This window comes from Protopterus annectens, chromosome 1.part0, assembly GCF_019279795.1.
Source record: "Protopterus annectens isolate FY-2018-M chromosome 1.part0, PAN1.0, whole genome shotgun sequence".
NCBI lineage: Eukaryota > Metazoa > Chordata > Ceratodontiformes > Protopteridae > Protopterus > Protopterus annectens.
This window is the reverse complement of record NC_056725.1, coordinates 1307157023-1307171258: the sequence shown is the minus strand read 5'-3', so window position 1 is coordinate 1307171258 and position 14236 is coordinate 1307157023. Positions and strand designations below refer to the sequence as shown.

The 14236-nt window shown below is 44.3% G+C and overlaps 1 protein-coding gene across 1 annotated transcript in view; it reads left to right on the top strand.

The window, feature by feature from the left end:
• LOC122801558 (SUN domain-containing protein 2-like) overlaps positions 1-14236 on the top strand; it is a 500184-nt gene that overhangs the window by 268328 nt on the left and 217620 nt on the right. The window contains exon 5 of the mRNA XM_044071033.1: positions 8930-9172. Coding sequence (XP_043926968.1) covers positions 8930-9172 — 243 coding nt within the window. The remainder of the gene's footprint in view (positions 1-8929; positions 9173-14236) is intronic.

Below are 14236 nucleotides of genomic sequence, written 5' to 3'. Positions count from 1 at the left end.
ATTCATATATTCTTTATTTGTACGACCCTGTAATTCAAGCCCTCCTGTGAGCAGTTCCTGCTTCAAAGTCTGCGTCTCCCTATGCTACTTCTGTGCAGTATGTGGTCCACCCTCAGTCGCAGTCTGTGTTGACTCCTCAGGACCAAGTGTTTTTGGGTTGCAGGATTTCAACCATTCCATTGCTGGCTCCTGCCTCCCAAGGTCTTCCCTTTGACTGGTTACTTCTAGTCTAGTCTCTCCTTCCTTTTGCAGTCTTATCTGCAAGGGAATTTCTCTTAGCCCTGGAATGCATAGCATTCGGCATTCCCATGATTCCTGTTGCTATACTCCACTTGAGGAAATTTCAGTGTTATCTCTCGACTGTTTGGCTCCAGCAGTGCCACCCCAGGAGTATCTGGTCCTTCTCTTACTTTGCCTCAAGCTTGAGCTCCATTGGTGGATTTGTCAGACTTCCTTAACTCCAGGTCTGCCTTTTCAGGTTCCTCTCCCTACCCAGGAGCTGTACACAGAGGCTGCCAATCATGGTTGGAGAGCCTTCTCTATAAACCTGAAGGTCCAAGGTCTTTGCCTAGTCAACAGATGACAGACCATATCAGTATCAAAGTGATAAAGGCTCTGTGCCTAGCTCTCAAGGCCTTTTACTACATTTATTTCCAGGTCCCTTAAAGATTTTACAGACAACAAGCAAGGGGGCACAAAATGTTGCCTTGTTTGCAGGCTTGGCTGTTCAGGCTTGGGATTTTTCAGTCTACCGTCATCTGGTTATTCAGTTGGTTTACATTCCTTCAGAGCACCATCTAGTGGCAGATTATTTGAGCAGGTGCAGGACTCATCCTTACAAATGGATGCTTCTCAGGGAGGTGTTTCTGGATCAGTGGGGTACTCCTCAGATCTTTTTGCCACCCCTCTGAATAGACAACTTCCCCCAACTCTTGAGTTCCAAGTCCACTGGCTTGGAGAGTGGAAGCCATGCTTTTTTCTTGGAAGGGAATGTTTCTGTATGCCTGTCCTTCTCTTCCTGTACTTCCCAGGGTCCTGCACAAGATCATGTTGGATACACCCAAATTCTTGTTTGTGACTCCCTTTTGGCCCAGAAAGCACTGGCTTCCCTTTGTTTCACCTGGTCAGGGACATTAATCACAATTTACCTCGCAGGATGGATCTTTTCACGTAAGACAAGGGATTTCTTATTTACCCTTACTTGTCCACAGTTAAACTAACACTTTGGTGATAAGGTTTTGATGCCTTTTAGGCACCGATTTTCAGAATAAGTGCTTTGGGTTTTGCAGGAGTCTAGAAAATCAACTACTGGAAATTCCTGTGTGGCTAAATTGAAGAGATTTTTATATGTGGTATCTCAAGCATGATCTGGACCCGTTTTCTATGGTAGCTGTGTGGGGTCCCTATGGCCCTTTCTTATTCGAGTTGCTCAGTGCTGGTTTGACATATTCTTCTGTTAAAGCTCATTTGTCAGACATTTCTGCCTTGTCTGCAGCTGAGTTTGCCTTTAGCTTCTAGTTTTGAAGTCAATCAATTTCTAAAAGGTGCCCTTCATATCAGGCCTCTAAGAAAGCCTGTTCCTCCTTGTTGAGACTTCAGTTTTGTTCTTGAAAAATTGACTTGGTCACCTTTTAAGCCTGCCTTTTCTTCCCTGCAGCATTGTACTTGGAAGACTGTATTGTTGGTTGCTCTTATTTCTGCCAAGAGGGTCTATGAACTTGAACCAAAAATGGCGGTTCTTACTTTTTTTTCCCCATGACAGGATGTGTCTTACCAGTCCATCTTTAATGCCAAGGTGGCTAATGATCTGTCCTTGAATCAGTCTGATGTTCATCGTGTTACCCTGATGCAGTCATCACACTTGGGTTATCCTGTCGTCAGGCGGTCCCGCAGTCGGCCGGAATTCCAAAGTCTTGGTCCGGCGTCTGTTGCTGTCGCTTCCTCCCTGACGTCAGTGCGCCAGAGGTATATATACTGCATCCGACGCCATTTTCTTCAGTCTTTCCTGCCGCGCGGTGCCCGAAGCAGAAGCAGTTTGCAAGTGCCGGTCGGCCGACTCCTGAGATTTTCGAACTTGAATTTCAGACCGAAGTCTTCAATAAAGCTAAGTACCCCGTTGGGGAAACTTTTCTTGCCTCAGACCAATGTCAGAAAAAGTTAACAATTGTATTTCTTGTGGGAAGCCATTACCTCATAAGGATTTTCATTCTTATTGCATACCTTGCCTAGGCCCAGACCACGACGTCACTAGTTGTCGTTTTTGTGCTAGGTTTAATAAGCGTACTATAAAAAGATGCTTTGATTTCGCACGACACTACTTCGGTAGAAAATTTAACTACACTATGCCGCGGAGCAACCGACTACCGGCGTGCATAAAAAACGCAAGGATAAGGACAGGCAGCCTAGGCCAAGCCAGACTCCGAGGCCTCGGCTGGTCCGGGCCCCGGTTCTCTGGTCTTCAGTGAGGCTCCGATGCAGCCCCTGACTACAGATCTGGAACCCAAGACTGTTTCGGAACTTTTGGAGGAAAGTACCAGGCCGACGCAGCCATTTTGTTCAGCCCCTACCGACGACCCTGCTGAAAAAGATGTCGGTGCTGCAGAAACACCTTCGGTTTCTGAAGGCGTCTTCAGACCAACGACGCTCACCATTAAAACGTATCCTAAGACGAAGACTCCTATTAAACCTAAAAGGACTGCACTTCAGTCCCCTGTTCAAGGCCCCATGCCTAAGAAACAGATGCTCAAAATGGCTGAAGATTTGATTTCTTTAATCAGGGGTTCCCAACCCCCTCCTGACAAAAGGCCTAGACAGGAGGATTATGCATCCTCTGAACAAGTGTCCATTTCCTCAGGCTCTTCTGAGGACCAAGATTACTCCTTCTCCCCTTATGAAGACTCTGATGCTGAGGATTCCATTCCTTCAGCTTCTCCTCCTGAAGACTACTCCTTTGGGGAAACTTTACACACTATGAGGGAACATTTTCACTGGGAAGGTCAGGACTACTCTGACTCAAAGAAAAGGCTCAGAGAGTTTCTTTTACTCCCCCAGCACAGACCACTTGCCATCCCACCAGTTTTAGACATTGTGGATGATGTGTACTTAGAATCCAGTTTGAACCCAGACTCTACCTCCTGCTCCGGCCAAACCTGACAGATACTATAGAGTACCTGATTCCCACAAATTTCTTTATAAAAGTCCTGTTGCTGATCTAGAGACCATCTCCCAGGGTCCCAAAGGGGCTAAGGCTTCTATGGCAAAAAATCCTGTACCCTCTGAAAGGGACTCCAGAGCAGTAGACAGGTGGGGGGAAAAGGTTTACACCTCAGCCACTCTAGCTATGAGGGCTCTAAATTGCCAATTTCACATGCTAAAGTATCAGCAATATCTTATCTCTCAGTTAAAACGAAGAATGAGCACACTCCCTCAACAGTCTGAATTGAAAGAAATACAGGATCTGTTGCATGCAACTGAACAGGTGAGCAAACATACTTTACAATGTGGGTTTGATTCTTTGGAGGCTTCCTGCAGAGCAGCTGTCACTGGGTCTGTTATACGTAGACATGCTTGGTTAAAGGAGCAAACTCTGCCTGATCATGTTAAAGCAAAGCTTCTAGATGCTCCCTTACAGCAGGATGTTCTTTTTGGAGTTAAAGCAGAAGAAGTCTTAAAGAAAATGGAGGATAAGGCAAAATCTATGCAGACAGTCAAAGATTTCCTACAGGTACAACCCCCTCGCTTCAGCAGAAATTGGCCAACAAAAAATTGGTCCTTTCCAGCTACTGACAGACCACAGAGGGGTAAATACAGACGTCCAAGAGGCAGAGGACAACCACAAGCCCAGTACAAACTGCGCCAATGGGCCGCTGCAACACAAAAGGGAGGAGAAGCCAGGTCCCAGACTACCAGAAGGCAAACTCAATGACTTGCACCTCATCTGGCCAAGCAACACTCTTGGCAGCCCCCTTGGGAGGAAACCTCGCACTTTTTCCAGACAACTGGCACATTGTCACAAAGGACAAATGGGTCCTAGACATAATTTCACGAGGATACAGATTCCATTTTCACACCTTGCCAATGAAAAGAATGCCAAACCTGCCACAAAATCAATGGGCAGAGGCACAAAAACAAATTACAGCTCTCATGGACATGAGAGCCATTCAACTGGTACCTGCTCGAGAACAAGGTCAAGGATTTTACTCGAGACTCTTTCTAGTGCCCAGAAAGGACAATGCCTGGAGACCAATTCTGGACCTTTCAATTCTAAACACCTTTTTACAAGTACCCAAATTCAAGATGCTAACACTACAGCAGCTTCTTCCCATGTTGGGCAAGGAAGCATGGCTAGTAACGTTGGACCTCAAGGAGGCATACCTGCATGTCCCTATCAGACAAAGTTGCAGAAGATACCTCCGTTTCATTGCAGGTTCAACCCATTACCAATTCTCTGCACTGCCCTTTGGCTTATCTACTGTGCCCAGTGTCTTCACAAAATGCTTGGCACCAGTTATCACATACTGCAGACAAAGAGTAATTCAAATATACCCATACCTGGACGACTGCCTCATCCAAGCAGAAAGCGAGAACATCCTCTTACAACATCTGGCTTTTGTAAAACATCTTCTAAGTTGCTTGGGGTACACAGTAAACGAAAAGAAATCAAAACTAGTACCCTCACAAAACATGACATTCCTGGGTGCCAGCTTGAATACAACGGCCCAGAAGGCTTATATGATGCCAGACAAAGAACTGACTCAATATTTCAAAACAATGGCAACAAAGACCCAACTAACTGCAAGAAAAATTCTGCAGGCCTTGGGCTTCATGGCATCTTGCATACTACTAATACCATTTGCAAAGTTGCATATGAGGAAATTACAGTGATACCTAAAAAGCGTATGGTCTCAACACAGCCACAGCTTGGACACAATGATATCTTTCATTCCCTGCTTACAACAGGAGTTTCTATGGTGGTCACAGGCATGTCACCTCAACAAGGGTCAGCCTTTCACCTTGCCCCCAGCCAGGCAAACTATGACAACAGATGCATCAGACTATGCCTGGGGGGCACACATGGCAGGACAGTGCGTTCAAGGCGTATGGACTGCAGATCAAAGTAATCTGCACATCAATCAAAAAGAGATGCTAGCTGTACAGAATGCTCTGACAGCCTTCAAGAATCTATTACATCCAGGACAACTTACAATAAAGGACAACACCACAGTAATGTGGTACATAAACAAGGGGGTACACACTCCTACCCTCTGTGCAGGCAAGCAATGACCTTGTGGAACACAGCCCTGGCTTACCAAGTTCAGTTACAAGCTCAATTCCTGCCAGGAAAGAAGAACACATTGGCAGACGACCTCAGCAGAAACATCATGGATCCCCACGAGTGGAAACTGGATCCACAAGTATTTGCAATGATAACTCAAAAATGGGGCCTTCCAGACATAGACCTGTTTGCCATTCCTCAAAACTATCAACTAATAAAATTTTGTACAAGGACAATTCACCATCCAGCTTGGAAAGTGGACGCACTCTCATTCAGTTGGGAAAACCTGACAAGCATATGCCTTCCCTCCATTGCTTCTCCTCACAAAGGTGCTTCTGAAAGTCAGAAAGGAGAGACCACGACTGATACTCATAGCTCCAGACTGGCCACGCCAGCACTGGTGCCCACTATTGAGGAATATGGCCCAGGGCCTACCTTGGATTTTACCACAAATTACCCATTTGCTCACACAGCAAAACAATCAGATTCTTCACAGCCAGCTCAAAACCTTAAATCTGGCTGCATGGCAAATCACCTAAGCATCCAACCAGCTCCTCTTTCCCAAGCAGTTATGGATATTATTCTGGAAGCTAGGAGGCCAAGCACCAGGAAGACTTATTCGGACAAATGGAAAAGGTTTTGTGCCTGGAACCAAGCTAAAGGCCAAAACACAATTCAGCCTCACATGCCTCACATTCTACAGTATTTAACTGAGATGTTGCACAAAGGACTTTCCTTCTCTTCCATTAAAATCCATGCTTCAGCTATTTCAGCCCACTGCAACACGGATCCACCCCTATTTTCACATCCACTTCTAAGGCAGTTCCTCAGAGGGGCAAAAACCATTAGGCCCCCCAGGAGAGCACCTACACCAACATGGGACCTCAATTTTGTTCTGGAAAAACTTGCGCTACCTCCCTTTGAACCAGCTTTCTCTGCAGATCTACAGTTCCTATCATGGAAGACTGCCCTGCTGCTAGCAATAACTTCAGCTAGAAGAGTCTCAGAGCTGCAGACACTAATGGCAGTGGAACCTTTCCTCATTTTCCATCAGGACAGAGTTTCTCTATGAACTAATCCTTCCTTCATGCCTAAGGTGGTTTCCAGTGTGGCTTTAAATCAAACCATCCACTTACCCACCTTCTTCCCAAATCCACAGAACAAAGGAGAGAGACTCCTGCATTCCTTGGACATTCACACTTCGTTACTACTTGGATAAAACTAAGGTTTACAGAAAATCTGACCAGCTCTTTGTATCCTATGCTACAGCTTCACAAGGGAAGGCTATATCAAAACAAACCATTTCCAAATGGATAGGACATTGCATTCGTTTCTGCTATACCCATCATGGAAAACCAGTTCCTGCTACCATTAGGCCCCACTCTACCAGGGCAACAGCTACATCTACAGCCTTCCTCAGGGGGGTTCCAACCAAGGACATTTTGGAAGCTGCAACTTGGAGTTCAGTACACACCTTTACCAAACACTATCACTTACCACTTTACTCTAAGACTAGGGCGGGCTTCGCCACTGCAGTTCTGCAGGGCCTTCTAGCCTCCTCTAACCCTCTATGACTCCTCCACCCATCCTTAGCTTTGGGATTCTACCCAAGTATGATGACTGCAGCAGGGTAACACGAACATAGTACAGTTTTGTACCTACCATAAATGTAAATGTTCGAGTGTACACCCTGCTGCAGTCCAGGTTACCCTCCCTCCATCCCCTCTGATCTAACTGGCAATATCTCTACAATACCTTCCTGATGTATTTGCTTATAGCTGGAGGTATTTTGTGTTTGTGCAAAAATTACTCAATTTGGTACTAATTACTGACCACCTTTTTGGGGGCACCTGACATCTGGGGCAAGAAAAACTGAAGAAAATGGCGCCGGATGCAGTATATATAACCCTGGCGCACTGACGTCAGGGAGGAAGCGACAGCAACCGACGCCGGACCAAGACTTTGAATTCCGGCCGACTGCAGGACAGCCTGACGACAGGATAACCCAAGTGCGATGACTGCAGCAGGGTGTACACTCGAACATCTACATTTATGGTAGGTACAAAACTGTACTTTATTCTTCCTTGTTGTTATTTCCTTGTCCACAGTCGTCTGTAGTACACACCTTGGATTTATATAGACAGCTCAGATATTAGTCGGATAAGATGAAATGCATCACAAAATTTGAGCAACTTTTTGTTTCCTGTAATACCAGGAAATTGGGTTTAGCAGTGTCTAAGCAAACTATCTCCTCTTGGATTTCTAAGGTCTTTCCTTTTTCTTGTTTTCCTGACAAGTTGCTTTCCTCTTCTGTTCATACTCATTCTAAAAGGGCAGTGGCCTCTTATGCTTTTTTTCAAATGTGTGGATACCAGATCCATATTGGAAGCTGCTCCTTGGTCTTCTGTTCACACTTCACTAAACATTATAAATTGGATGTCATTTTGAGGGCCAGGGTGGGTTTTGCCAGGGTCATCATTCATAGGTTTGTGGAGGGCTCTTTCTTCTTTCTCCCATACTTTCCAGTAGCATTTGTACTCTCCCAAGAGTAAAAAAATACTGCAACATTGATAAGTACGGACATAGTACAGTTGTGTAAGATCTTAACAAAATAGTGCATGTCTTTCTCACTGTTGCAGTATTCTGCCCCCTCCTTTCTACCCCTGTTATTTTCTGTTCTACTTCAGGCTGAGGGATCTCGTTCAGCCTCATCTCCTTCTTATTTCATTTCTGGGTGTGTAAGTTGTTACTCTCTCTGGGGTTGCACTAGTTCTTCTGGGGTACTTCATTTGTGAGGATTAGGTGTCCATACATCACATGTGTACCTTACACATTGGACATGCATTTGCTGTACAACGCGTTGAAGTTTTAAAGGCTTTATTGTACTAGCCAGATATTAGACTATCATCGGTAGGATATCCTAAGAGTAAAGAATACTACAACAGTGAGAATCAAGACATAGACTGTTACAGTAAGATCTTACACAGCTATACTTTGATACAACCTTAACAGCACTGTTGTATGTGGATGCTCTGTCTTAAGTGTTGCCTTTTGTCAGTTAGTTTACCTTCTGCCAGGCTTGTTTTGATAAATTGGGAAGTTTTTGCTTTGTTTGGTCACGTGTCAGAAAGCCTCTTAAAATTTAGATAGGATGAATAAATGTTTTATCAGTACTATCTTTGTCTTGAATGTGAGTGTTGTCTCTATGCCTGATGTGTCAACATATGACGTCTCTTCTGAGGTTGTATATCCACACACACACACCCATAAAGTAAATAGATGCTTGTATATCCACACATACACTAGCAAGTAAACAACATACATAATAGGAAGTTTGTACTGTAAAATATTTCTTGCATTTTTTCATCTTAGAAGGTATTGTGGTGAGAACTAGAGACTGGGGGACATTGATATTTCACTTAACAAAATCATTGGAACAGTGGGCATGGACTGCAGTCAACACATGTACTAGAATTGTTTTTTATTTACTGATTGTTGAGCAACTGAATGAGACTGTTAAACCCATTTCAGAAGTCCTTTTCAGAGATTTATGGCTATAGTGAGTACTTTCAATTTCAATAGTATTTTATGAGCTACAGAAATTTGTAGAAAACAAGAAATAAGTGAAATAAAGATGGTTTTCCTTTGTTGTAGGTTCACTCTCATCTTCCACAACTGGTTCATCAAATATTATTCAGCAAGGGTTCGGGTGGTGACTCTGGCCAGCCCTTGGCTTCATCTTTCATTAGACAAGAAGAAATGCAGGCTATGCTTCGGGACCTAGAAAAGAAAATCCTGGCAGATGTGTCACGAACTCGAATGAGAAGCAGCCAGCAGGCATCAGCTGCAGTTGGAGCCACATTTGAAGGAGCAGGAGTAATGGGAGTCACTGAAGAGGTAAGGCTACCTAGTACATGTTCCAATAACTAGCAACTCTAGATAACTGCAATGTATTCTCCAGACTATGTTCAACATGAAATATTTACCAGAGGCCAGGGCTTTTATGAGGCCACGCTGCTGCATTTTCTTGGGCAAGGATGGGGTTAAAGAATGAGCGTTCTTGACCAGTGTGAATGTTACAGTGAGCTGTAGGTTGCTGTTATGGACTCTGATGCATGAGATAGTGAGCCTCTCTGCAGGCTGACCTTACCTTTTCATAATGTAGTATGGGGGGGGGGGGTTAAAGGATAATTGGCAATTAAGGAATAAAGGGAACATTATTATTGAGGTCCTAAATTGCGTGCTGTGTTATAGCTGGATACCTAAAGACAGCAGCTCGGTCTGTATGTGAACAGACTTTAATATCATTTGACATTCTAAGTCATGCTAATGTGTACCCCCCATCCCAGGTGAGCTCAGCCTGACTGTCTAGTTCACAGCAGACTTTTATGGCTGAAACCTCACCCAGGATAATTTTATCTGCCTTGTGCCCTTGAGTACCATGGCAGGTATACCTTCCCCACAGACAAGCAGGTAATCAGACAATGACTCTTGTGATTCAAAGAGACATATATTTGTGTACGTAGAATTATAATGAGAATACTTAAAATTTTGACAGCTACACAAAAACACTAGTGAGATCCATTGTCTCCATTATTAGCAACGTTGTTCAGCACTGAGTAGTCTTGCAATTCTGTAGTCCTCTTGCTAGTTTGCTATTAAAGAGCTCTCTGCAAGTGGATCTACTGTTCTGTGGTGCTACCATCGCTTTCATTTCGTTGCTTTTTGACTGTCTGGGTATTCTTGACCTCTGTCATGGTTTTTGGATGGCTAAAGTATCCTTTGCACAACATTCTTATAGTAAATAATTTAAAGTGACTTCTTTTTTTATACTGCTTTATCAACTCTGGGATAATGAAATGATTGCAAACTGCTCTGTCTTCCAAACTTGTATCTTTGTTATATCAAGCTTCTCATATTTACTTGACTTTGCCTACTTTCAAAGCCATTTGAGTTTGACTCTATGCTCCAGAAAATGCATGCTAATGTGAAACCACTTAATCTGATGTTGTTAATCTCTGTTCATTCCTTACTGATGGGTTATATCAGGTCCGTCCTCGGAACTGAGCTGGCCAATATCAAGCTCACGTCAGCCAAAAACTCTCAAGCCAAGGTCCTACCCAGAATGCTCTGCTCCCTGTTACCTCAGATCTCATTTTCCGCGTTGCTATACAGCCGTGTCAAGCCACTTTCTCAGCTAAGTGTCTAATTTTTTGAAAGTTTATATGTTATTACTCTGAATTTTTCTCAAGTTTATTCTAATATTTTCCTACCCTGTTGCACACTTTAGACTCTCTCCCTTTAGTCTTTTCCCTTTATTACACTCTTTTCTTACCTTGTGGTAATTCTCCATTACCATCATTGGTAATCCTTCTTTTTCTCTTTTTACCCTTTTGTTGGATAGCTCTTATTCCTCCTTTTGGTACTATTTCTTCTCCACACCAGTTATGTTGGATAAGAAAAGTAGCGTTGGTTTCAAGCAGTGCAAGGATTGCATCTGTAAGTTACCGCTTTCTGATGGCCATGACTTGTGTCTACTGTTTTAATGTCTCCCACTTGACTGTGGATCCTCTGTGTGGGATTTGTAAAATTTTCTTTACCAGGACTCTCAACAAGAGAAAGAATAATTTAATTTTGAAAGGTCTCCTTTCTCTGAGGCTATGGGTCGGAGGGTTCACCCCCTCCTGTTAAACCCCGCAAGATGCATTGTTCATCGAAGTCACTTCCTTCTTCTCCCTCTGGCGATCGTAGGGAGTTGACTCACAAGAAGGTGAAATTGATTACTACTCCGGCGCTGCCCCCTGTGACTGTGTCGGCTCCAGGCTCTGCACCGCCCCAAATGATTCTGACTACAGCCATGTCTCCTTTATCGATACCAGCACCGGAGTTCCCAGTGCAGACCACTACGGTTCCGACAGTTCTGTCACAACCCATAACGGCACCATCAGTACAGGTTGAGTCCCCTTCGACACTGTTGGTAGTCACCTTCGCCTCCAAGTATGACTCTTCTGTACTCCACGGCGCAGACATTTCGACATCGACATGTTCTTCAGTGCAGTCCTTCTCGGCACCATCCTTATTGCCACTGCAGACACTTTCCACTATGGCACCGTACCCTTCAGGGCAGACCTTTGCCTTTATGGTGTAGACACCTTCAACTACTACGGCACTGACATCTTCGGCGTAGAATTTTTCCACACAGTTTTCTTCGGTGCAGACTTCCTGGGCTCCTAGCTCTGCACCTATTTAGTTAGCAAGGACCAAATATTCGCCTTCACTGGATCCTTTCGCTAGCCGTCAGTATAGTCCTTTCCTAGAAAGGCCAGAATCGCCATCAGCTTTCTCCATGAGGTCAACCAAGAGTCTTTCTGAACAGGATGTGTTGCAGCTTGTTGACCAGTTGCTTGTGGCCAGAGGACTCTCTCAACCGTCAAAGTCCGCGTTCCCTCATCCAGGTGAGCATATATCTCCTCAAACCTCAACGTATGCTCCTCCTTCGACTTCCACTCAAGTCTCAAAGCCTGTTACTCCGGCAGCAGCTTCCCTCTCTCCAACTCCAATAGTGGACCTTACTTTGGAACCAGAGTCGTACTTGTGGCCTTCGGTGCACTGGGCATGGGGCACTTCTCAGGCCAGTGGCTGTGCCAATGTTCGTATTACACTGTTGCAGTCATCACATTTGATTTCTGCCTGCAGGTAGCCCTCAGTTGGCCTGAATACCAGAGTCTTGGATTTCTGCGTCTGATACTGTTGCTTCTTCCATGACATCAGTTCGTCAGGGGTATAAAATATGCAGCCGATTTCATTACATCAGCTTTTCTTGCTGTGCGCTGTCCAAAGCAGAAGCAGTTCGCAAGTGCCGGTCGGCCGCCTCCTGAAATTTTCGTTTTTCGAGTTTCAAACCTGAAGTCTTCTAAAAGATAAGTACCCCGTTGGGTATCCTTTTTTCTTGCTCTAACCAATGTCAGAAAAAATTAATAATTGTCTTGCCTGTGGAAAGGAAATACCTCACAGAGATTTTCATTCTTACTACATCTCCTGTTTAGGCCCAGACTACGACGTTCTTCGCTGTCGGTTTTTTTGTGCCTTGTTCAACGCCCAAACTATTAGTCATCGGGCTATTTTTGTCGATAAATTCTTTCGTTCTCGATTTCCATATTCCGAAATGGCTTTGATAAGCCATCCGACTACCGATCTTCTGGAAAAAAAGTAAGGATAAAGGCAGACAGACCACACGGGTCCAAAACTGCTGACGACGCTTCCATTAAGCTAGTCGCCAGTCTGCCGGTACTCTGGCGCTTTCACAGCCCCTGATACCCGTTTCTACAGATTCGCAGGTCTTTACTGAGACCCATTTGGAGTCCGGTATGCCGCGGGATGCTTCTACTTTGGAACCTGCAGATGTCTCTGCCTTGGATGGATCCGGAGCCACTGTGCAGGCACCAGCTTCTGAGGGTGTATTCAGGCCTTCGATTTTCATATTAAACCAACGACTTTGTTTCAAACCAAAAGTTTCTCAGACCTAGAGTTCGCGCTACGCCTAGGAAACAGACCAAAGTACATTCAAAGGCTGACATGCCACCAGAAACAAATGCTTAGAATGGCTGAAGACCTTATTACTTTAATTAGGGGAAGTTAGCCTTCCCCCTCAAAAAGAACTGATTTTTTTTCTGATTCTTCAGATCATGAGTCTGACAACTCTGACCCTTCTGATTACCAGGACATACCCTTATCTACATATTCTACCTATGAGGTTTCTGATGCAGAGGATTCCATTCCCTCTGCTTCCCCACCAGAAGATTTTTCTTTTGGTGAAACCCTGCATACCGTTAGAAAGCATTTCTGCTGGGAGAGCCAGGACTACTCTGTCCAAAAAGGAGACTCAGGGAATTTTTAAACTTGCCTCAGCACAGGCCTCTAGCTATCCCTCCTGTTCTGGAAATTGTAGATGATGTCTTCTTGGAATCCAGCCTTACCCCTGATACTTTGCCTCCAGCTCCCAGGAAACCTGACAGGTACTACAGAGTAACCTGACTGCCACAAATTCCTCTTAAAGAATCCTGCTGAGGATCCAGAGACCATTTCCTGGGGACCTAAAGGCATTAAGGCTACAACAGCCAAAAATCCTACCCCATCAGACAGGGATTCTAGGGCTTTAGACAGATGGGGTAAGAGGGTATACACCTCTGCTACTCTTGCCATCAGGGCTTTAAATTGCCAGTTTAATATGTTAAAATATCAGCAACCTGTTATGGAACTAATTAAACAGAAAATGATGTTGATTCCTGATTGTGCAGAACATAAGGATTTACAAGAGTTAATGCATTTTGCTAACCAAGTTGGAAAAGGGTTCCTATCACCTGATCGAAAATTGTAAATGGCGAACGTGTATTGAGCGAACCCGATTGGTCGAAACGTTGCGCGTGTAACAGGAATCGCCGTAGGGAATATTTTCCCTTTACTTCAATGCAGTTCAATCTCGGAGTAGGAATATTTAAGTAGCGGGGTGTGGGGGGTGCAGGGGGGCTTGCCCCCTGCCTACAACGTTTAGGTAAGTATAGTTTATTTTTTAGTATATGTTCGAAATTTCAAACATCGCTCGTATGATGTTTGAAACTTTTGAAAATATAATATAGACCCATTGGAAAACATACTTTGTAGTGTGGTTTTGATGCCTTAGAAGCATCTTGCAGGGCTGCTGTCATTGGGTCTGTTCTTAGAAGGCATGCTTGGCTTAAGGAACAAACCTTGCCCAGATTGTCAAAGCAAAATTACTGGATGCACCATTAAACCAAGAATGTCTGTTTGGCATTAAATCAGAAGTCCTCGAAAGGATGGAGGAAAAAGCTTAAATCTATGCAAACTGTTAAAGATTTCCTGTGGGTACAGCCACCTAGAGTAGGCATTGGCCTTCAAAACATTGGTCTTTTCCATGACCTTCCAGACCTTCAGTCCAAACCC